Genomic DNA, 21,931 nt, shown 5'->3' with positions numbered 1-21,931 from the left:
AAGTGGTTGGAATTAAAATACAAGGTTGAAACAACTCTTCTTATGTAATTTCCGGCAGTGGAAAACCTCCGGACTGCCATAAACTCTCTCGTAAAGTACCGTATCCATTAACGTCCACAAGGAAAAATTTGCTGCATTTAATCACACGGATATATGTCACCAGAAACCGGAAAGAGCTCATACTACAAATAGTAGTATTAAAAGAAGAAAGTTTCCTGCACAAGAGTCTAGGGGCGCACGCACACACACACACACACACACACACACACACACACACACACACACCTTCGCACATAAATACATTGCTGCATCTCAGTTTAATTGAAATTCTATGATTATGTAAATACAGGATCTTATTAGCAATCAGCCTCGCAGCCGATCAGTTCCAGCGGAGTGACTGCGCGAGGTCGTCCAGAAGTTTGGGCACGCTTTCAAACCAGTTCACCTCCATTATACAGTTTACCACACCCACTCATACCAGCATTCTTTGACGCGAAAATTGCGCAAGCGTCTAATTCGAATTGCCATCTGCTACGATTATTTTGCTTTGTTGCTTTCCGGCGTGCTTTTCGCAGTAGCTGACACTAGAATGTCTTGCAGACATGTTGTAATTCCACCACTGAATCAAACGTATCGACTCTGCACTTCCACATTAACGGTACACCGTAACTGCTACAGGTACTACGCGTGATAATGTATGTATATCTACAATTACTTGGCTTGTAATCTGCATTTATTTTCAAGCATACATTTCTTGCGACGTTTCCATATTTTTGGCCAACCCTTGTACATCGTATTAGAACAGGCAATAGACCACCCCAAGTGACCTCTGAATATCGTACTAAATGCAGATTGAGTCTAATATCTGGTAATACTAATTTCTAACTTCTTCAGTCTTAGAGGTACATCGTTTTTGCAAGATCCTTTACATAGCAAACAGTATCTCAGCATTTCCTAACTTAGTTTAAAAAATAACTTGCATACTGTTTAACTCTATCAGTTGGCTTCAAGAGGATGCATGTATACGTCTACCTTCATACGGTGTCCCTTATGAGCATTAAGAGCGACAGAAAGTAAAAATTATTTGAATCGTTCACTCTGTGTGAGATTTGAGACTATATATTCAACCGCTGTGTATCCATGGACAGAATTAGGAAGTAAACCAGTGGGAGTTACGAAGCTATTAAGGAGCACAGCGCTGTAAGCCTGAGTTTGTCGAAGTTGTCCTCGTCCCAGATAATGTAGGAGGATCGATATGCAATCGGCTGTGAAGTCGCTGGTGTCCTGTAAGCTGTAAGTATACGATACAGGCCACAGCGGATATCATGCAGCAACCAAATCTGCCGTAGCAACACCGCAGATGCACACTCAGCCATACTGGGGAGGGTATCACCGCGCTAGCAGACGCAAGTATGTAATTAAAAAAGGAATTTTCGTTTAATCCGAATCTCAGTGTTTCTATGGAAAGAAATGGGAGAAATGAAGACAAACAGGAGGCAGTGTAAGAGCTCCAGGATGTAATGAAAAACTGTCACTGGTGATATAATTATTTCTATGGGTGTTTCATCATTTCATAGTGTGAGATTCGTTTGCCGTTTACGCAGATGTTCATGCAGGAACTTAGTTTATGTATATCGTTCTTAATGGGCACCGGATTAGTATTCACGTAAGCGAATGCAGAGAAGTGCCCAAACACTGTGTACACAACGCATGTAAACTCATGGCAACAGTAAACAGAGCCGCGTCTCTATGGTGTAGGAAACACACGATAAATTCGCTTGCATTGTCGTGAACAACGATATGAATTAATTACTTATGGTTTTCCCTCCGTAAGGGCCGAATAAAAGTTATGCAAGTGACTAGACGGCTCTTTCTTAAAGCAAAACCCAACTCTTCCATTTCATAAGGACGTTGTCCATTGATTGACGAAACAGAAATGCGATGGATCTGCGAGGGGTGGCACGACTCAAAATTTTCCTGCAGTGCTCAAATACAGAACGTTTTTTACGCTGTCTTGCGAATGCAGACTGAAAGCATTTGCTAGAAACAGCACGAGTATGGACAGAAGTAAGATGAACAAGAAATAAGGTGGAGTTTTTGATAAACACACTCTGTGAAGTGCACACGTTCTATACAGTTTACTTCAATTAATTTCATATAGCCGTGCTTCTCTCAAACGTTTCAACATTTTATTTTATTTCATTGAAAAGAGTACGGTATGCTTGTATAGCCAGTGGTATAAGCAAAATAAACACTGAATGCTATTGTTACATCCACGCCTTAGAATTGAATACGCACCAAATGATCAGTCAGTAGTTGGCAGTCAGTATGTGCATTAGTTTCATACAGCCGTGAGGAAAAAGCTGAATGGTGTGTTTTTACTATTGCGACAAGTTAAAGTGTGAAATAAAACTGATATCGTGAAAACGTGTTTCCATTTTGTTACAAAAAGCCTCGGGTTGAGTTTATCTCCTAGTAAACCGACGATCACTGTGTTAAAAACAAACATAAAGATTAGTATATCTTTCTGTATACAGCATGTGTCATGGAGGAAAGGTACATGCTTTGAGGGGTTACAGTATTAGTGACTCGGAACAAAAAAATCAGTTGGATATTTGCCCTATTCCGAATAGTTTCCAAGATAGAACACATTTAATCACTTGTGTACGTTTTTCTTGAAAAACACGAAAGTAGCTCCATTCAGCGAAAACTTGTCACAGTAAAAAATTAAACTAAATTAAATTTCCTACAGAAAAGGTCCTATTCCTTTTCTCTCCAGCATTACCAGTCTGCGCGAGAATATTGAAAATCTCGCGCGACCCGCGCGCTGTTGCTGAGGCAGTTTTTTGAAGGCCAATTTGAGGTAGTTTCCCGACTTGACAGAAATGTTTCCATATGTAATGAATTAACAACGGGACCTAGGCAGAAAACGTCAAACAAATGAGAGAGTCATTATGTTGATTTTTTTATTAACCACTAGTTATACAGTTTGTTCAGCGTGAGCACCGGAGATGTCAACGAAATGCTGCATCCGAAAAGCGACGTGATCAACAGTTGCTCACAGCTGTCCCTGTGGAATCTGAGCAACTTGTTACTGTATACTGAGCTTCAGATAAGGTACAGACCGAACGTTTCACTGTTATACGCGTTCGTTTAGATATCCCCAGAGGCAAAAGTCACATGGATTCAGATCGGGTGATCTTGCAGGCTATGCATTTGGAAAACCTCTAGAGACAACACGTTCGTGGACGGTTTAATTAAACAGATTTTTCACTGGGTGAGCGACAAAAGGTGTTGCCCTATTTTGTGTGAAAACGGTGGTTTCCATACAGTTGCACTCTTCCAAAGCAGGAATCACATGCTGCACAAGGAAGTGCCGATAACGGGCAGAAGTCACGGTACAGCTGACAGGCCATCTGGGTGTATTTTCTTCAAAGAAGTACGGATAGAGAATAACGGTGCTTGTGAATACACAGCACACAGTCACATACGGAGCTTGTAACAGCTCTTCGTGCACAACACGCGGTTTAACAGTATCCCAAATTGCGCAGTTTTGTGTATTCACTGGGTCCTGTAGTGTAAAATGTGCCTCGTCACTCCATAGAATATTGCCCGGCCACGTGCCATCAACATCGATCCGTGCCAAATATCGAAGAGCAATTCAGAAGGTTGCTGCTGATCATGAGGTTTCAGTTGCTGCACCCCTTGGGTCCTGTACGGGTACTAGTGTGACATAGACCGAAAACTTTCCGTATTGTTGATCATGGGATGGGTCACACCAAGCTCACCGGTGTTATCATATATCATTATCATCTTCTTTAAACCATTTAAAGACATTGGACCTCTCATCGGACCTGTAAGTCGGCGATACTCTCTCTGTACAGCACTGTAATTGCTGCCGTTTACATGAAACAGCTTCACTAACAGTGCACGGTCTCTCTTCGCATAGCCATACTGTTCAGTGACGGTATGGCTTGTCTGATGACAGCGTGGATGTCATAGCGTCATACAAACAGTGTGCAACGCCATATTTGCACCTGGTGGCCTCAATTGGAACCAATTTTTTTCCAGCGTAAATTGATTCCGCATTAATGCATTTGCGTATTTACCGATCTTCACAGTCGTACGATACTTACAGCCTACTCTGGACCTCAGTGATTAGCTGGAATTAAATTTTAACAATCTGGTACAATCTTTTTGCCAGATACTCATAAAATGACAATAACGTAATAATAATGGTTATGAACTAAATCACGTACACACAAGGAACAGAAAATGTGTTCAGAAGTCATCCATTTAAATTTTTGCTAACAAATACTTTACCAGCTACGGAGCAAGCAATATTAGCCCTGAAGAGTAACTGAGAAGATCATGCTTTTCGTTTTACTTGCGGTTTCGTTAGTAGGTGTTTCGAAACAAAGCGGATGCAACGAATGATATGTCTCTAAACCGTTTGACCCTGTGTGACTGAGACGGAGCTATGAAATTATTGTGCAAATGACCTCCGTTCTTCGTTGTTTCCAGGAATTCGTAATAATAACCTGTTAATCTGTTTCAATGACATTGCCTAATCAATTAGACGTCCACAATAGATTCGGCAAGAAATAAGGCATGACCGTGATCCAAAATTCCTGTTTCTTAAATTTGTAGCGATATAGTTTATCCGTATTTGATGAAACTGAGAGAGACGAATGCATAGCGTAACGCTCTGACAGAATGAATCACTGAAACGAAAACAATCATCCAATGATAGCTTGCATGGGAATAGTTCTGTAACGTTTTTATAATTCGCTGTGTAGGCTATGCCAGTTACTGATAATGTTAATGTATAGATGGTGCTATACTGAAGATATGCGTATGAAACCTAATAACAGGTTCACAACATGTCAGAAAGGGACTACTTTCCAGAATGAGATCGCAATAATCAATTCAGAGAGGTGAAACTTAATATACAGAAATCTGTGAGCATGTTATGGACTGTTCGTTACCTTCAGATTGAACAAGAAAACTGATCGCGTTCTTAGAGGACATATTTGTAAACCTGGTGTGGGCAACACAGAGGGATCATTGAGATGACACTGTGTACGGAGAACGGGGCAGTGGCGACTTTCAGTGAGTCTGACAATGGAGCGACTGTGATAACACAGCAGCTGAGACGGCAGCTATGATTGAAACGGCGATGCTCATCGATTTGTTCTTAACTCTTTTATTAAAAAACGAGTTTCCGTCCAGGCCCTGAAGGCCCAAGGGATGTCTAGCGGCCCCCGTGTTGTCCTCTGCCTTGACGCGACATGCGGATGCGATATGGGGTTGTATGGTGGGGAGGGGGGTATGTGGTTAGTACACCGCTCTCCCGCCCGTTTTGCAGACTTTGCAGACCGTGGAGCCGCTACTATTCGCTCAACTAGCCAAGAAAGTGAGCGTTGGACGCATTCCCGATCTGTAGAGACGGTACTCTGTGCCACAAATGGTAGCAGAGTGCTGTGCAAGGAGTCTTACTAAGGGTATATCCTTTGGCGATTTCATGGCACTTAAGTTTGTACAGAAGGCACGTACATATGCGATGAGTCAATATTGGAGATTAAACCCCATGTAGTTAATCTTTCCCCTACCAAAAGCGGCATAGCCTTATAGTAAAATGGTCTACACATACAACAGTACAGAATGGACTGATGAACAGTTCGATAAATATTAATCGATATCTCTTTCCGAAAATTCTAAGAGGATCATGAGTCTCGAGAGCATATAGCTTAATCCACCACCAACTCAGAACGTACAAGCTACATTCTGGTAAGTCACACGCACTGTGTGAGGAAGGTTACTGAGAGATACCTCAAATCACTTCCAGCGACTTATTGTGTACGTCACACTAAGAGTTGCGGCTGTGTTTCATCCTAGAGATGTACCAGCACTCTATTCCACGGATTCTATAATATATTTGTTGATCAATGTCTATCTGTCCCGAATAGTAACTATAAGATAGTCTTGTTATAGATCTGCATTTTCTTCTCTCCATATATGCACTGTGCTCCGTATTGAGCTATTGTTCTAGTCATAAAGAAATAGCTGTAACATGAACCTCTGATGTCTTCATCTATGCTTAGGGTAGTCACGTAAACGGGAAATGTTACCGTGTGTGCGTGTGTGTATGTATGTATGTGTGTGTGTGTGTGTGTGTGTGTGTGTGTGTGTGTGTGCATGTGAGAGTGTGGGTGATTCACTTTACCACCTCGAAGTAAATATACCTACTTACGTTCATTATTAAGGAATTTCGGAAAAAAATTGTGTAATCTTAGGATGAAATATTTGTCAGTACAGCTCAGTCAACTGGCCTCGAGTGCTTGCCTTCCTGACTCAATACTGGGGAACGTATTTCATGTAGTAATTGGTAGGCACTACGAAGATATTGGCTCTACTGTTGGTAGGAAAATGACTTTGTCAGACAGGTTGCTACATAATATTTCCAAAACTAAAACGATTTTAAATTTCAGCCATCGCTAGACATGGTGATGTTCAATGACAAATGAAAAGAAAATGGCAGAACTGTTGATTTCTTATTTCATAATTTATGAGAAATTTTCTTGACAGAAAAACAATAAAAAGTATGTTTTTAAACTAGAACCAAGCGTTAAGTCAGCGTATTTTCAGCGAATGTTAGACACTTCAGCCTTATTATTAAATTTATACGAAATATAGTCTGCAGGATGTTAAAAGAGAATATGACAGAAGTTACTCAAGGTAATTCAACCTTTTATAAAATTACTGGAGGAAGGAATTGCCTAAATCATTATTGTAAAAAATCATGAAACATCCAGTCTTTTAATTCTTGACACGAAGAAAATTAATTTGTGACATGTTCTGGTACAAATGAGGAAAGGCTATAAACTGTATCTGAAAATAATCGTATCCACAATTTCAATGCTATTTCGGCTAAAGTATTAATGTGAAATGCCTGTCAGTTGACGTTTCCGAAAGCGTCGCGTGTTAACCATTCTACTGAGTGCAAGAGGAGATACTATTTCAACGATATGCATACAGAGTTAGGACTCGAAGCAAAAAAAAAAACGGTTATAAGGGCTTTGTACGCTGTTGATTTTACGTATATGTATATCGATGCAACTAACCTGGAGTTCTTCCTTGCACCGCCTTTCTTCCTCTAAGGACATACGCTTCTCGTGTTTCTTGAAGTATTTGCGTTTCGCTGCCTGCAGGTTGAACCACGTGTAGGAGAAAGACTTGACGAAAGGCAACAGTGCCTCGATGAAAGGATGAAATTCATCCTGAAAATAAACAGAAAGGAAATATAATTAGTAAATTTAATCTAGCCACATAGAGATTATGTAAGAAAACTCTAGAATTTTTTACAATAGATTTTCAGACAAAATATGTCTTTGCAAGACATGACGGTGATATCTCTTAAACAAAATTCATGCTAACTTTCAAGACGTTAAGGGCATATCAAAAAAGTTATCTCAACGAAGAGTCTTAAATAGTTCGAATAAGTAGTTTTTTGCAGCTCTTTATTATCTTACCTGTACACTGAACTTCATTTAAACGGAAGAAACCACCAAATATTGCGCTATGGAAGGTTAAATAATTAAAAATTCCGAGTCATAGCAAAATCGTTACTTTTTACAAGTTTCAGTTTGTCAACTACAGAGATATCGTAAGATAGTTCAGAAACTGTTCGTTGGAAAATAGGTGAATTATAATGTCATTGCCAATTTCTTCGCTGAGATTTCATCTCTCCTTTGGATTGTGGCTCGCCATTATGTGTTACGCCATAGAAGAATTCATCAGTGCCATCTGTGGACTAAGATGTGGCGCTCCTATAATATTTTAGGTGCGTATATAGTGGCTGGAGATTCAAAATATAAGGATTCCATCAATAGACCATTAATGCTTCCCTTATATCCATCATGTGTGTACAAGGTATGGTTTCAGTCGGATAATCTCATTTTGCGTTCATATCCTGTGCTACGTGGAAAATATAGGTTTCAGATTAAAATTACTCAACTTCCATATCAAATCGGATGTTTTCCAACAAACATAGTAATAATATAGATGTTTATATACTAGCAGAAAAACTACTGCAGATTTCGTGTTGATGCGGCTACTTAAATCTCAGTACGTGCTAATGCTTACGTCCAACTATCACATGACCATAGGAATTCAGTTACGAAAACGTGTGTACTATTTTACTGCCCCTTGTAATCCTTGAAGGAAGCAAAACTATTATGCGCGTTTGCATTTCCTCTTCAGGAAGAAGACTTTCTATAGAGCCTGAATTTTTGTCGTCCTGACACTAAGATTCTCCGTACCAGCAAAAGCTATGACATAGTCTGCACCACTGAGACACTGCGAAGATTATTGGCTATGGTTATACCAGTCAAGTTATGTTTTTGGTACCTGGTGGCGATTTCTTGTGTGCTATTGAGTTTCAACCAATATGTACCAAGTGTAAATTTAATCGCTTGTAGGGGCATATGCGCTCTCGCTGTGATGCAAGACAAAAGTACGTCATCCGAAAGTGATTACAATGGAAAGAAGATAAGGAATAAATTTGATTTTATCTTAGCTTCTGAACGTAGGAATGTGAAATGAATAGCTCAGTTATGATTTCGCAACTACGTTTCCCCTGCTGACTATGAAAGACGCTAAAACATGAGCAGAAATCCTTCACAACCACACGTAATGACTTTCGTGGATATATTCTAACGAACACTATCTAGATGTTTCATTAATGTTTTAGATATCTCATAGAAATTTGAAAAGACACCGTAGCCTATCTGAAGTATTGAAACTCTATTAGAAACTAGAAAAGGCTCCCGGCACGTTAGTTGCCATTTAATATCTAGGCATGTGTGCGGCGTCTGAAATGTTGACCCTAGAGAGGTGTCTCCATATATTTGTAACATCGCTGATTTATTTCCCCTCCAGGAAGCATAGCCGTTGAGTAACACGGACGGCAACGACCATTTTGGTTTTTTAATCAGCAGATTTCGAGCTTCACGTAGTTTTTATTCGTTTTATTAACATTAGCCTAAACTCATTTCATATGTGGCAGACAGCTGTACAAAAACCACAAATTACATTGAAAGCCAGCCACTGCTGCCGGTACGTGGTCGTTACGCTTCTGGTTCAAGCAACATCCGTGGTTCTCTTGCAGTTGATAACAGTTCAGTTCGGCAAGCCACTTTACTAGAAGACCGGATGATGGCGACGACACAGAATCCCACACGTTGTGCTCAAGTAGTGGCTTGCTGAGCAGAGCTAGGCCGTTAAGGCACTCTGTTTTAATGAGCCACTTAAATATGACGTCGCATATCACTCGCTGGCTAAGTTCCTCCGCTGACTCCATCGACTTTAGGGCTGTTAGAAAGACTTCAGAATCTTTGAAGCTCACATTGTCCCTGTTGTATGGGCTCTAACGTTACATCTTTCAATGTGAACTTGTTAACAGTCACTTAAGAAAATACTGTACGCGATAAACATGTACTTAGCTCGAAAAGGGTGTCAGCCGTATGGCTGAGGCGCTAATGGTTTACAGGAATTTGCGTACACTGCAATTTATATCAGATTTCGATACAGCAAGTTGTGTCAGTCAGCAAGGAGAAAGAAATTTAAAATATTTCTGACACATACGATATGTATAAACTCTGGGACAGAGACTAGACATTTCCAGAAATCTCTATTTTTTTAATTTTATATAATTTATTTCATAGAATGCGGTATATCGAATTTCCGTTACAAACACAAAACATTTCTCGCAACCTTCACTGAATGTATGCATAGTTCAGTTGCCAAAACAAATGTTAACTTCATACAATCAGTCCTTTTGTTCAAAACACGCGTTCACTTAGCATCACTAAGTCAGTTGTTACAATACAAGTTTAGTGGCTTTCTTTTTAGGTGTAAATTTGCAACTACATATTTGAGTGGTGACATTGGCGTTTATAGAGTATTTTGTTATTTGTGTTATGTTCTGATTTTTTGAAGGTATTACGTATTAAAACTGTCACGTAGTAACTGGCTATTGTCATGATTTGTAGATTCTTCAAAAATATCCTCCACATAAACCCTTACCATTATCGAAGATACACTGGTGTCCAAAATTAAGGCAACAAACGACTGTTTCCCCGTCCTGTGTCTAATTCACGATATAATCATACAAACTATCATCAAATGTCCGTACGGTCGTGTTCTGCACGGAAGATAGCATTCCGGTCATCGAACAACCACGCCAACGTGACGTCAAGGCACCTATGAAACGGGGTAGTGTTTGCCAGGTAGTCCAAATTCACAATCGCTTCGTACACAGACATAGACGGTGCAGTATGGCACAGTGAAGACGCCTGCCAGACTCTACGGTGGAGGGACATAGGAAAAATGGAAGCAAGACAGTTGCAAACTGATGTGGCGTGATGGCTTAACGTGAATCGTTCTGTTGTTTTTCGGATGTGACGATAGTTCATAAAGACCGTAACTGTATCGTGAAGTCCAGAGCAGGGCCGACACGTGTGACATCAGAAAGAGACGACCGTTATTTGGCTGTAAGGGGACAAAGGTACCACCTTAGTACTGCACAGCAACTGCCATCTGACCTCGCAGCACCCACTGGGCGTGTTGCATCGAGGCAAACTGTGTACAGAAGGCTTCTGCAGTGCGGCCTTTATTATCGGAGACCTGCTGTATATGTACCTCTGACGCGTCTTTACAGAAGGGAACGTGCAGAGTGAAGTCGTCAACATGCCAACTGGACGGTCGGACAGTGGGCAAAGGTTCTTTCCGCAGGTGAGTCCTGATTTGATCTGGAGAGTGATTCTCGACACATTCGCATCTGGAGAGAACGTGGAACACAATTTCGGTACCCAAACATTGTGGAAAGAGACCGATATGGAGGAGGGTCCCTAATGGTGTCGAAAACCTTTTCATGAACATGTACGGTTGAATCGGAAAGGTTTAACTGCTGTCAGGTATCGTGATGAGATTTTGGGGTCTTGTGTGGGGTCGTTGCGAGGTGCTCCGGGCCATGATTTCGTACTTTTCTTGGAAACGGAAGAATTTGCACGTATGCCGTGGCCTGCTCGCTCTCCCGATTTGAATCCCATAGATCAAATCTGGGATACACTAGGGACACGGGTTGCATTACGTTAGCATCCATCAACCACTATCAAAGACTTGCGAGCAACTCTGCAGGAAGAATGGGCGTTACTGCCTCAACATGAAATTGATGACATCATTTACAGCCTGCCCCATTGTTGTTAGGCCTGTACTGCTGCCAGAGGTTTTTTGACATTTATGTGGTGCAGGAACTGCAAAAAGTCAAGAGTTCTCACTTCGTCCACCAGAAAACTTCACCTATCACATGAGAATAAACAAGAGCTATCGATGTAATGTTAGGGAGTGATGCGAACACAAAAAAATTGCAGAACAGCTCATTCGATATCCACTGAGTTCAGGGTTTTACTGTAACACCCAGTAGAAAATAAGAAGCATGGAATCGAGCTCTTCGGTTTCAGAGGTATGATGTAATCAGTGATCAGCTCCATGGTCTGTGAACCATGGACTTTGTGTTGATTGACACGAATATGTCTCATACAACTACAAGGATGATACTTCCATACGTGAGACGTATTTGAAACATGAATAATTACGATAATCACGTGACTTTTGGGTAAGAAAAGAACAGATAAATACAAAAGTAGTAAGGTTAATGTGGAAGAGGGGAAGTTGCTTCTGTTAACGTGATCAAGGCTCTCTCCATTATTTTTGACGAGGACACAGTGTCTTATCGTCGTCAAGGTAATTAAAAACTCAGTACTATCTCAGTTGAAGCCGCTAGTCCACACTCATCGCCGGCCGCTGCGGCCGAGTGGTTCTAGGCGCTTCAGTCCGGAATCCTGCCTCGGGCATGGATGTGTGTGATGTCCTTAGGTTAGATAGGTTTAAGTAGTTCTAAGTCTAGGGGACTGATGACCTAAGATGTTAAGTCCCATAGTGCTTAGAGCCATTTGAATCATTTATTCCACACTCATATTATTATCTTATTCGTGAATGTCAGGGGGACACAAAGGAGAGAACTTTTTTCCGAATTATTTAAATGCTTACTCAACTCTTCGCACGTTTTGCATGACAGGTTCTTAGACGTTCTAGAGAAGCAACTAGTGGTAGTGCCAAGTGAAACGTAGATATTTGTGATCTTGTAGCAAGTTTTTGAGAGTTTATCAGATATTATTAAACAGAAACTGCCTTTTCAGATAGTTAACAGCATTTAATGAAGCTCTCAAACGGGTCAAGTAATATATTACGAACAATAATTTGCTGCTTTACACTTGCCTTGCTTGCACGTTTAATCCATTCTCGAATGGTAACGATTATAGTTGGTACCAAAAGTGAACTGCACGAATGTCATGTAAATCACCCATTTTTAAAGAAAGTATAGTTTATTGCTACTATTCCGGTGAAGAACAATCTATTATCTGCCTTTCTGCCAATTTGTGTTACACTACTTCGCGACTTCTTCATGGCTTAGCCACAGTTTCATATCAGCGCACACTCCGCTGCAGAGTGAAAATCTCATTCTGGAAACATCCCCCAGGCTGTGGCTAAGCCATGTCTCGGCAATATCCTTTCTTTCAGGAGTGCTAGTTCTGCAAGGTTCGCAGGAGAGCTTCTGTAGAGTTTGGAAGGTAGGAGACGAGTTACTGGCAGAAGTAAAGCTTGAGGACGGGGCGTGAGTCGTGCTTGCGTACCTCAGTTGGTATAGCACTTGCCCGCGAAAGGCAAAGGTCCCGAGTTCGAGTCTCGGTCCGGCACACAGTTTTAACCTGCCAGGAAGTTTCATATCAACGCACACTCCGCTGCAGAGTGAAAATCTCAATATGATCTATATCTGAAAATGGTGACTAACATAAAATACGATTATTCACCACAATAAACAGTACTTTAGTGATGTTATACACACAACAGTCATATCCTTCTTTCAGTATATACTGGTGTGCAATACTTAAGAACAAAGATAATTTTCGCATGGTGTTTCGCTGCCAAGTTATATAGCTCGATGAACCTTGGGCTAAAGGGCCTATACAGACTGAACATTAATAAAACCAACAGACTGCAGGGACGGATTACTGACTGGAAATGGAGGAAGAAAGGTCCTGTGGACATTTGATGGACGATGTGCGTGCCAGGGCAATAGATCGTCTCGGGACACAGTACAGAGCTGCATCGCATCCACGTCACAACAGACGTTCAGTGCGGCCTTCGTAGGATGCTAGACTCGCGTTCACACATGCCTGAAATACAGGATACACATAATAGTACTTTGGCTTACACCATGTTGGTGGGCCATTTGCCTGGAGCTTTTATAATGGTTCGTCTCAATGTCCTGTTGAACCTGGGCCTCCACCGGTCTGCCACCTCCCCGCACGTTCGTCTATCTGAAAGGACCTATAATCACACAAACGCCATAAAATGGCTAGAAATGTTGTGTGATGTCGTTGGTGTCTGTAAGGACACTTGCTTTGGCATAGCCGTGCTGCTTTTCGACCGTTTCCATCTGCTTGGCCATACCCAAAGAGCAAATCGGCTTGTTCCAGAGATGAATACCCGACCAATCTGCTGCTTACAGTACGCTGCGTCTATCACACAGCCTGCAACACAAAGGAAGAAATGGCACGTGGTCAGGGGAACTTTCATTCGTCAGTGCCGCCTTCCGTCGCAACGATGCATTTCCGGACACATGTTCATAGGACCTTTCTTCCTCCATTTCCAGTCAGGAATCCGTCCCTGCAGTTTGTCGGTTGTATTAACGTTCACCCTGTATAGAAACAATTGCTACAGTATAGTACAGAAGGTAATTGAAAAAATGCGACGAGCAGAAACTGCACTTTCATTAAAAGACAGTAATTACACTGAAGTCTCAGCGATTTATGGTGGTCACCAGGACATTACAAAGGGCGAGACATTGTTGTAGTTATAAAATGATCTGTGGTCCCACGGACAGCTGCACATGGTCTTGCAACGGACCACAAGGTTGGTAAGGGTATCTTGCGGTGAAGTGTTCCATTCGCACCCCAGCGCGGTTGACAACTGTTGGATAGTCACTGGTGGCTGTCGACGTGCTGCCGTAAGTGTTCCCAACGCATCCCACACGCGCTCGATGGGATTTAAGTCGGGGGAACGGGCAGGCTAGTCCATTCGCCGAAAATCCTCCAGTTCCAAGCGCTCCTGCCCCTGCGCAGTTTGATGCTGTCGCACATTGTCAACCGTTAAAATGAACTCAGGATTGAATGCAACCCAGAAAAGATGCAGATGAGGAAGGACTACAGTGTAACGGTAACGTTACCCAGTGAGTGTATTGTGTTCAAAGATTTTACCTCCCCAAACCGTAACACCCGGGCCACCAAAACGGTCATGTTGGACAATTTTCCTGAGTGCATTAAGTCTTCCCACCTCTCGCCATATGAGGGTACGTAATGCACCCAGGAACAGCGTCGAAAATCATAGGTATGGTGGTCCAGACATTATGGTGTGGTGAGGCATAATGTTGCATGGCCGTCCTCACAAACCTTTGAGCATGATACACTAACCGGGCAGCGTTATAGTCACACTGTACTGCTTCGTCTTTTCAGGGGTGCATGTGGCCCTGAATTCATTTTTATGGATGACAACACGCGACGAGCGAATGATCTGGCTTGTCCGTTCGCCGACGTAAATCCTATTGATCAATTGTGGAATGCGTGGAGGATACGTATTTACAGCATGTTCAGGTGCACTAACGACCGTCCTCCAGTTGTCAACCGCTCTGGCAGAGGGAATAAACGCCCTACCACAAGAACTACTTACCAAATCTGTGGCTAACTTTGATTCCACAACGAACTATTGTGAACAGCGACCGTACACTATAGGAGAGGCACACAGCGACCAGTCGCAACCCCGTTAGTTTTTATTACTCTTGCATATCTAGATTTTGCCTATAAATACTATCCAACAAACTCGCGGCAGCACATGTCACCATACTATCTTACTGGTGTATTGGCAGAAGAACTAGTAAGATCGTATGGTGATATGTACTGCCGCGACTTTGCTGGATTGTGTCTCAAACGCACTGCAGGTGGTATTTACAGCTGAAATCTAGATATGCGAGAGTAATAAGAACTAATGGCATTAGGACTAATTGCTGTGTGCCTCTCCTTCCTTCAATTTGAAGGCCGGCCGGTGTGGCCGAGCGGTTCTAGCCGCTTCAGTCTGGAACACCACGACCGCTACGGGCGCAGGTTCGAATCCTGCCTCGGGCATGGATGTGTGTCATGCCTTTAGGTTAGTTAGGTTTAAGTAGTTCTAAGTTCTAGGGGACTGATGACCTCAGATGTTAAGTCCATTAGTGCTCAGAGCCATTTGAACCATTTTCTCAATTTGAGGACAGCACGAGAGTACGTTGCACAGAATGCATGCCGTCCGTGGTGATCGCATACCCTGTTTAATAACAATGTGCCGCTTTTTGTAATCTCCAAGGGACCATCATAAATAACAGTCATCCCAGCGTAATCATTATCTTTGAATAAAAGTGTCGTTTTTGCTCGTCCCATTGCGTATTTTTTTCCTTTACCTTCAGTACTGTAGTGCAGCAGTTCTTTCTGTATACAGCGCAGTGACACGACAAGCGAAAGTCCATTTCGTCTTTAAGTTTTGTACACCAGTGTATTATCGGCGCAAACGGACTTGCCGCTGTGGTAACACCGGTTCTCAACAAATCTCCGAAGTTAAGCGCTATGGAGCTTGGCTACCACTTGGATGGGTGACCGTTCGGGTCTGTCGAGCGCTGTTGGTAAGAAGGGTACACTCAGCTCTTATTAGGCCAATTGATGAACTATTGTCGTCTGTAGATTCCACCAATACTACTGAGAGGGTTACAACACAAGGACACGACTATTCAATGTCTGTTCGTTTTTATACGCACGCGCACTACTAACTCGGACTGAATAAGTTTGGAAGCCTAGAAACACATTAGGCTCCTCTGGGGTATACTAGCTTATGAAAAATCTTACCTTTTCTCTCTGTAGGTTTACAAAGTAGTGATACTGTGAAGGAAATTTGATTATGTCTTTCAATTTAATGATTTACCTGCACCATTATTAGCTATATGCCACGTAAATTTTACGTTTTTGCTATGATTTATTCATCGTTTACTAATTTATTTTTCGGACAGCGTATTAAAGTTTTGGAGCAGAAGATTCATTACTACTGAGTATAGACACCACGCCATCCAAATCTTTCCACACACTAACGGAATGAGTGACGGCGTCCTCGTAGCTATAAAAGCATTACGTCATAAACTGTTCCAAAACAACGATTCCCGCACGTGATGTAGGGCAAAGGAACACACTTCTATAGAGAGAACAATAGCATTAAGCATCTAAACAGCCAGAAATGGCTAGCGCATGACATCATATCATTCATAATGACTTGTTATATGGCTAGCGCATGACATCATATCATTCATGATGACTTGTTATTCCGTCTTATCGATCTACTTTCCATATTAATGGAGATTCTTTTCTCCTATTATCCGAACTAATTAATTAATTTTACACGATTTTAATGGAAATTTGGTTCCAAATAATTGTGTTAAAAGCTTTGTTTTGGACTTTTAAAGCTGCCAGTTATTGCACAAGAAGAGAAAATTCAATTTCAACTCTTTTAGAGCAATAATTTTCTGAAGTAAGTTACATTTATCTGTGCCAAATAATTTTACTGTTGTAGTCAATTTAACAAGTTTAAGGGGGTAGTTATGTGAATTTACTGCGTTTCGTTTTCCTGCCAGCTTCTCGCTCCTAAACACTGAGTTCAATTGCTTAGTACCATAGTTCTCAAACAACCTCGTCGGATTCGTTGACAGTCCTAAATTTCCTACGATTGAAAATAGCGTTGCTTTTCGTTTATGTTTATAATATACTTGATTCACATGTGAATCGTTTTGAAGCAGTATTTGTGTGAGACGTTGCAGAATGGGGAGTCGAAATACGCATTAAACTGACTGAAAAAACAACCCAATCCTCCTAAGCGATAGTAACTACCTGATAAGATTTAGTGATGGCAAATATAGATAGCACTGAATGTGCGTATTTATATTTTTGAAATAAAAAAGCAAACAAAATCATGAAAATAACGTGGAAATGACAAGCATGTAAGTAGCCGAGCACGAAGAACACTTGACTAGCAGCTACTGTTGTCCAGACATCTCACAGAACTGTAGAAAGAGTTGTGCCATGTCAACTAGGCAATATATCTGCAGCGCATTACCTTATGGGAGCTTGCTGTGAAATAGTAAGTGATTTCACGTAGGATATGATAGGATGGTTTGTTTGGGGTAAACAGTAACTGAGAGAATGGTTAAACGAGAGACACAGAGACAGTAAGAAAAAAGAAAGAATACAGGAATTTTCGACGTCAACGACATTATAAACTGACCACCGACTCTGATTTGATGAAAGTCGAGGAGAGGTGCGGCCGTGGCTTAGTTTAAGTAAACATCTCGACATTCACCTTAACCCACTGGTCATATTAAATTTTACCGTATCTTAGATGAAACAATCCCCAGTGGAAACCTCATGCATACATTTTTAAATGTGCAGTCTGTTTATCATATAAAAGTGCTGTAACTGCTGGGCTTCATTGTAAAAAAATCAACTAGTCAGTGTAGCAGTGCGCAGGAGCTTGTGATCGCCAGAATACACGGAAGTGGTTGGTTAGGTATGGCTCAAATGGCTCTGAGCACTATGGGCCTTAACGTCTGTGGTCATCAGTCCCCTAGAACTTAGAACTACTTAAACCTAACTAACCTAAGGACATCACACACATCCACGCCCGAGGCAGGATTCGAACCTGCGACCGTAGTAGTCGCGCGGTTCCGGACTGAGCGCCTGAACCGCTAGACCACCGCGGCCGGCGGTTAGGTATATTACACAGTGTAAATGAATGGTTATTATTATTGTTATATTGCATCGTAACTATTGAATGACCAGTTTATCTATTAAAACACTGAATATTTCAAAATTAGTTATTTTAGACCATAAAAAGAAGTGTACAAGGTATATTTTGTAAACGGGTACATATTTTGTCTTGCATATCAAAATATTAAAAAAAATTACCTAAGAGCATTACAGCACAAAGAAAAATTTGCTTCCTCCTAAAAAAATTCAGGTCTGAAAGGGGTGATTGTTCTGACGTGACCACAGAAAGCCTAAAACCAAAATGGTCAAAGGGGCATTTATTTCTCGCTCCTGCCGAATATGAGTCTAGTACCTTCATTACCGCAGCACCTGGACCGGTGAAAAAGAAAAACATGATAAGCTGATGGAATACGCCTTGTGCCACACAGTACTATGAAATCGTGACTCAACGGATCGTAGAAGGTAAAAGTTATATGAGAAAGTTTGCCGTGAATGATACAAATAACTAAGGATGACAGGGGCAGCAAATACGTAGAAATGAACAAATTGTCCTGGAAAAGAAAATGATTGAAAGTTTCGTTGTTTAAACAAAACTCTTTATTTTAGTTACATATATTTGCCCGTCACTGCAAAAGGAATTAATAATTCCGTAACTAGAAATCTAAATTTATAAATTATCGAAATTGGAGGGCAAGAACACTGAGCTGCACTTAACGTTTGAAAATGCGTCAGATTTATTCAGACACGTAGAATATGCTTTTCATGAGGAGTCATAGTGGTACTAAGTTCATTTCGAAACGGCGTGTACGTTTAAAATGTGAAACGTTATGCACGGCTGACAAATGATATGGTGTTGTGCTGGACGGTATTACACGGATGAGAAGTGCAATGATGAGAGGCCACAAGTGGCGAGAACATCGACCTTGCCCCAGTATCTCGCAGTGTGTCTATTGAAATGGAATTATCAGCTACTACGTGACCCCAAGTCCAAGGTCGTTATACTTGGAAAGACGTGGCATGCGGGTTGAGGCGCTGCCCGCTTTCTGACTGGACGCTAACAAATGGAGGAAGCATGGCATGTCATGCGCATGAAATTCATTGTAATTATCTCCGAATAGTGCCATCGAAAGTATAGAAAAAAATCAAATACTGACCAATAGACGTCAGTCTCCTGATATGGATAATGCCATATAACAATATGAAGTTACTGTCAATAAAAGCTACAAATTAAAAAGCACGAAGCCGCTACCTGATTATTCAGTCCGGCCAATATTTCAACAGCTGCTGTAATCGTTGTCCTATGTTGCGCGTTATCCCGAATGCAACTGGTGTCTACTACGTGTCACATCAGTAAAGGTCGGGAGATAACGTTACTAGACTTACGCTTGCTACACCTTTCTAGTTTATACAATGTGACAAGCCTGAAGAAGAAATTTTAGGAAACAAGTTTCTAGACAGTGATTCATACGACATTTTTGATTGAGAGACTCCGAAGGACACGTTAAGCCGTCTAATTGCAAGGGTTTTCTTTCTGCGCACACGTTAGTGTCTTTCCTTAGCCAAATATGGGCGTTGTCCCGTAAGTGTATGTGTAGAGCGAAGGTGACTATGATTAGTACGTGGTGGGTTTGTGAAACGTGTTTGTATTGTTCATGACAAGCAGAGAGACAGGAGAGAGTAAACCTGACGCTGTCTTATGCTCTACAGTGGAACTGCACCAACATGGGACACCGTCAGTGTCAGATGCCTTCACAACATCTGCGGTTTGGAATTTAATCCAAAAAAATTATTGCAAGGTCTGGAGATAACGAAATTGTCAGCTGGATACTGCGGGTTAAACTTCTTACAATACCAGTTTTCGAACCTACTCTGTTGATATAGGTTTCTCTGCAGACAGACACTGGCCTCATGTTCGGGACGACAGCTATTCAAATCCCAGTCTGGTCATCTGGATTTAGACTACGAGCAGCACCAGATTGTCGTTTGGAGTATTTTCCATTGATAAAGATGTTCGTTTTAAAGGGAGATTGCAGTACGTCATATATTGACGCAACTAGAAGAGAACTGTTATACCTACGCCACTATTTGGATTAGCGACACATTCATTTATTATCACGAGGCAAACTTCAAAGGCTCTGAACAGGAGCCAAGCGCTATATGTCCTAATCTGCAGTCATTTAGACATTTCTATCCCTTCAAAACTGTAGAGTTGCTTAGATTGCGGCCTTCTCAAAACTGTAGTCTGATAGTGACGAAGACTTAACAATTAGATGATCTACAGCAAGTGACAGCCAAATGAAATATTAAAATCAGTGTATGACGTACTCGTGAGTTTAATGACCGTAGCTGGAGTGCTTTTAAGCTTAAAACGCTTTTTTTACATCGTTAGTTAGATTCATTTGGAATGTTAGATACCCATAATTATCCCTACATCTGTTCATATTATTAAATTAAAGACCCTTGCCGCGTTTTTCTATCTGTTTGTGAAAACTAATATCAGCAGCTAGTAGGATTTTGATACGGTTTTCAGTAACAGACACACTGATTCACAAGGAATAATTCGTGCAAATTGGCTGAACTGTGATGAATTAAATTCCCCACCCTCGTTTTTCTGCCCGTAAGTGAAGGTTAATCTCAGGAACAGCTATAGGGATTTTGTCACTGCTTTCACTAATAGATGGACTGATCACGAGGAAGGTTTATGTATATAATTTATTACGTCTACGCCAGTCAACTCATACGGCTGTAGATTTATGGTGCTACCCGTGCGAAGCCGCGACAAGTCGCTAGTTATAACTAAACGGTCTTATACAGTAAATAATTTTAGGGGGTCATAGAAGCATAAGGACATGCAACAAATGGAAAGAAGTTAGTTATGACGTTGTGGTGAGCTATCAGAGAAAGAAAAGTGAATTGTCGGTCTGGTAGTAAATTATTCTCCGCAATATATAAACATGTAACGACACAGATGGTACTAGTGCTCAACGTTTCTCGATCTCTGTAATTACTACTGCAATGGAGATAACTTACAGACGTAGAGAAAGGAGAAGAGAGAGGGGAGAAACGGGGGAGGGAAGAGGTGGAAGCAAGGTAGGTTTTCATAACAGAAGACTGTCACAGGCCGGAGAGAAGACACATGTGTGACATATACATGTTCCAAATATTGACATTATAATTTATTTTCTTTTTTGGGCATTATTAAAAAAGCCATCATACTGAGCCACAAAAGACGAGTAGAGTAGGTTCAGGAAGGACGAGTGTTGCTTTACTTCACGGACGTCTTAGGGTCAGACTTCGCCCCCTGATTTTTGCCTTTGGCGAATAGTAGTTAGTTGGTAAAGTCTCCTGCCACGAAGGTTCACGTCGACGTACTTTTCACTACGGAGCAAACGATTGAATGTGGCATACATACTAATCTATATATGGACTTCTGTTTCACCTTTTAGGAAAAGCTTGAAAGAGAAGGGCAGGCACACGGGTGACCTCATGTATTTCACGTGAACGACGTAGCAGCTGGTAGGTTTGGGAAAATCCTCGACGTAATAAATGCTTTCTAACTTCCTCAGTGTATATACCGAGTCTCATGCCACAGAAACAGTTTCGAACCGTATTATGGAAGATCTACTACCGTTTACGTCATTTTAAAACGAAATAAAGCAAAATTGTCTCTATGGTCACCTGATCTTTGTTCAACAGATGAGGACACTTCATCCAACGCTCTGAAGGGAAAAGTACGTGGCTAACAGAAGCATATTATGTAACGAAAATATATAGTAGCATCGTGAGCTACGAATCTGTTGAAACAGTAGAAAATAATCCCGAATCGAAGACTCACTGAGGGTGTTAGCGAAACGAGGTCGCAGTCAGGAAAATACCGGGTGATCAGAAAGTCAGTATAAATTTGAAAACTTAATAAACCGCGGAATAATGTAGATAGAGAGGTAAAAATTGACACACATGCTTGGAATGACATG

At 41.3% G+C, this 21,931-nt stretch overlaps 1 protein-coding gene across 7 annotated transcripts in view; it reads right to left on the bottom strand.

Annotated features, from left to right (window-relative positions):
* Nucleotides 1-21,931, bottom strand: part of LOC124722841 (nuclear factor 1 X-type) — a 585,762-nt gene that overhangs the window by 475,858 nt on the left and 87,973 nt on the right. For all 7 annotated transcript variants that reach the window (XM_047247961.1, XM_047247963.1, XM_047247965.1 and 4 more), the window contains exon 2: nucleotides 7,125-7,280. In XM_047247961.1, coding sequence (XP_047103917.1) covers nucleotides 7,125-7,280 — 156 coding nt within the window. The remainder of the gene's footprint in view (nucleotides 1-7,124; nucleotides 7,281-21,931) is intronic.

Source organism: Schistocerca piceifrons, chromosome X (genome assembly GCF_021461385.2).
Source record: "Schistocerca piceifrons isolate TAMUIC-IGC-003096 chromosome X, iqSchPice1.1, whole genome shotgun sequence".
In the NCBI taxonomy this organism is placed as follows: domain Eukaryota; kingdom Metazoa; phylum Arthropoda; class Insecta; order Orthoptera; family Acrididae; genus Schistocerca; species Schistocerca piceifrons.
Note: the sequence above shows the minus strand (reverse complement) of the source record. Positions and strands in the feature narration are given on the sequence as shown.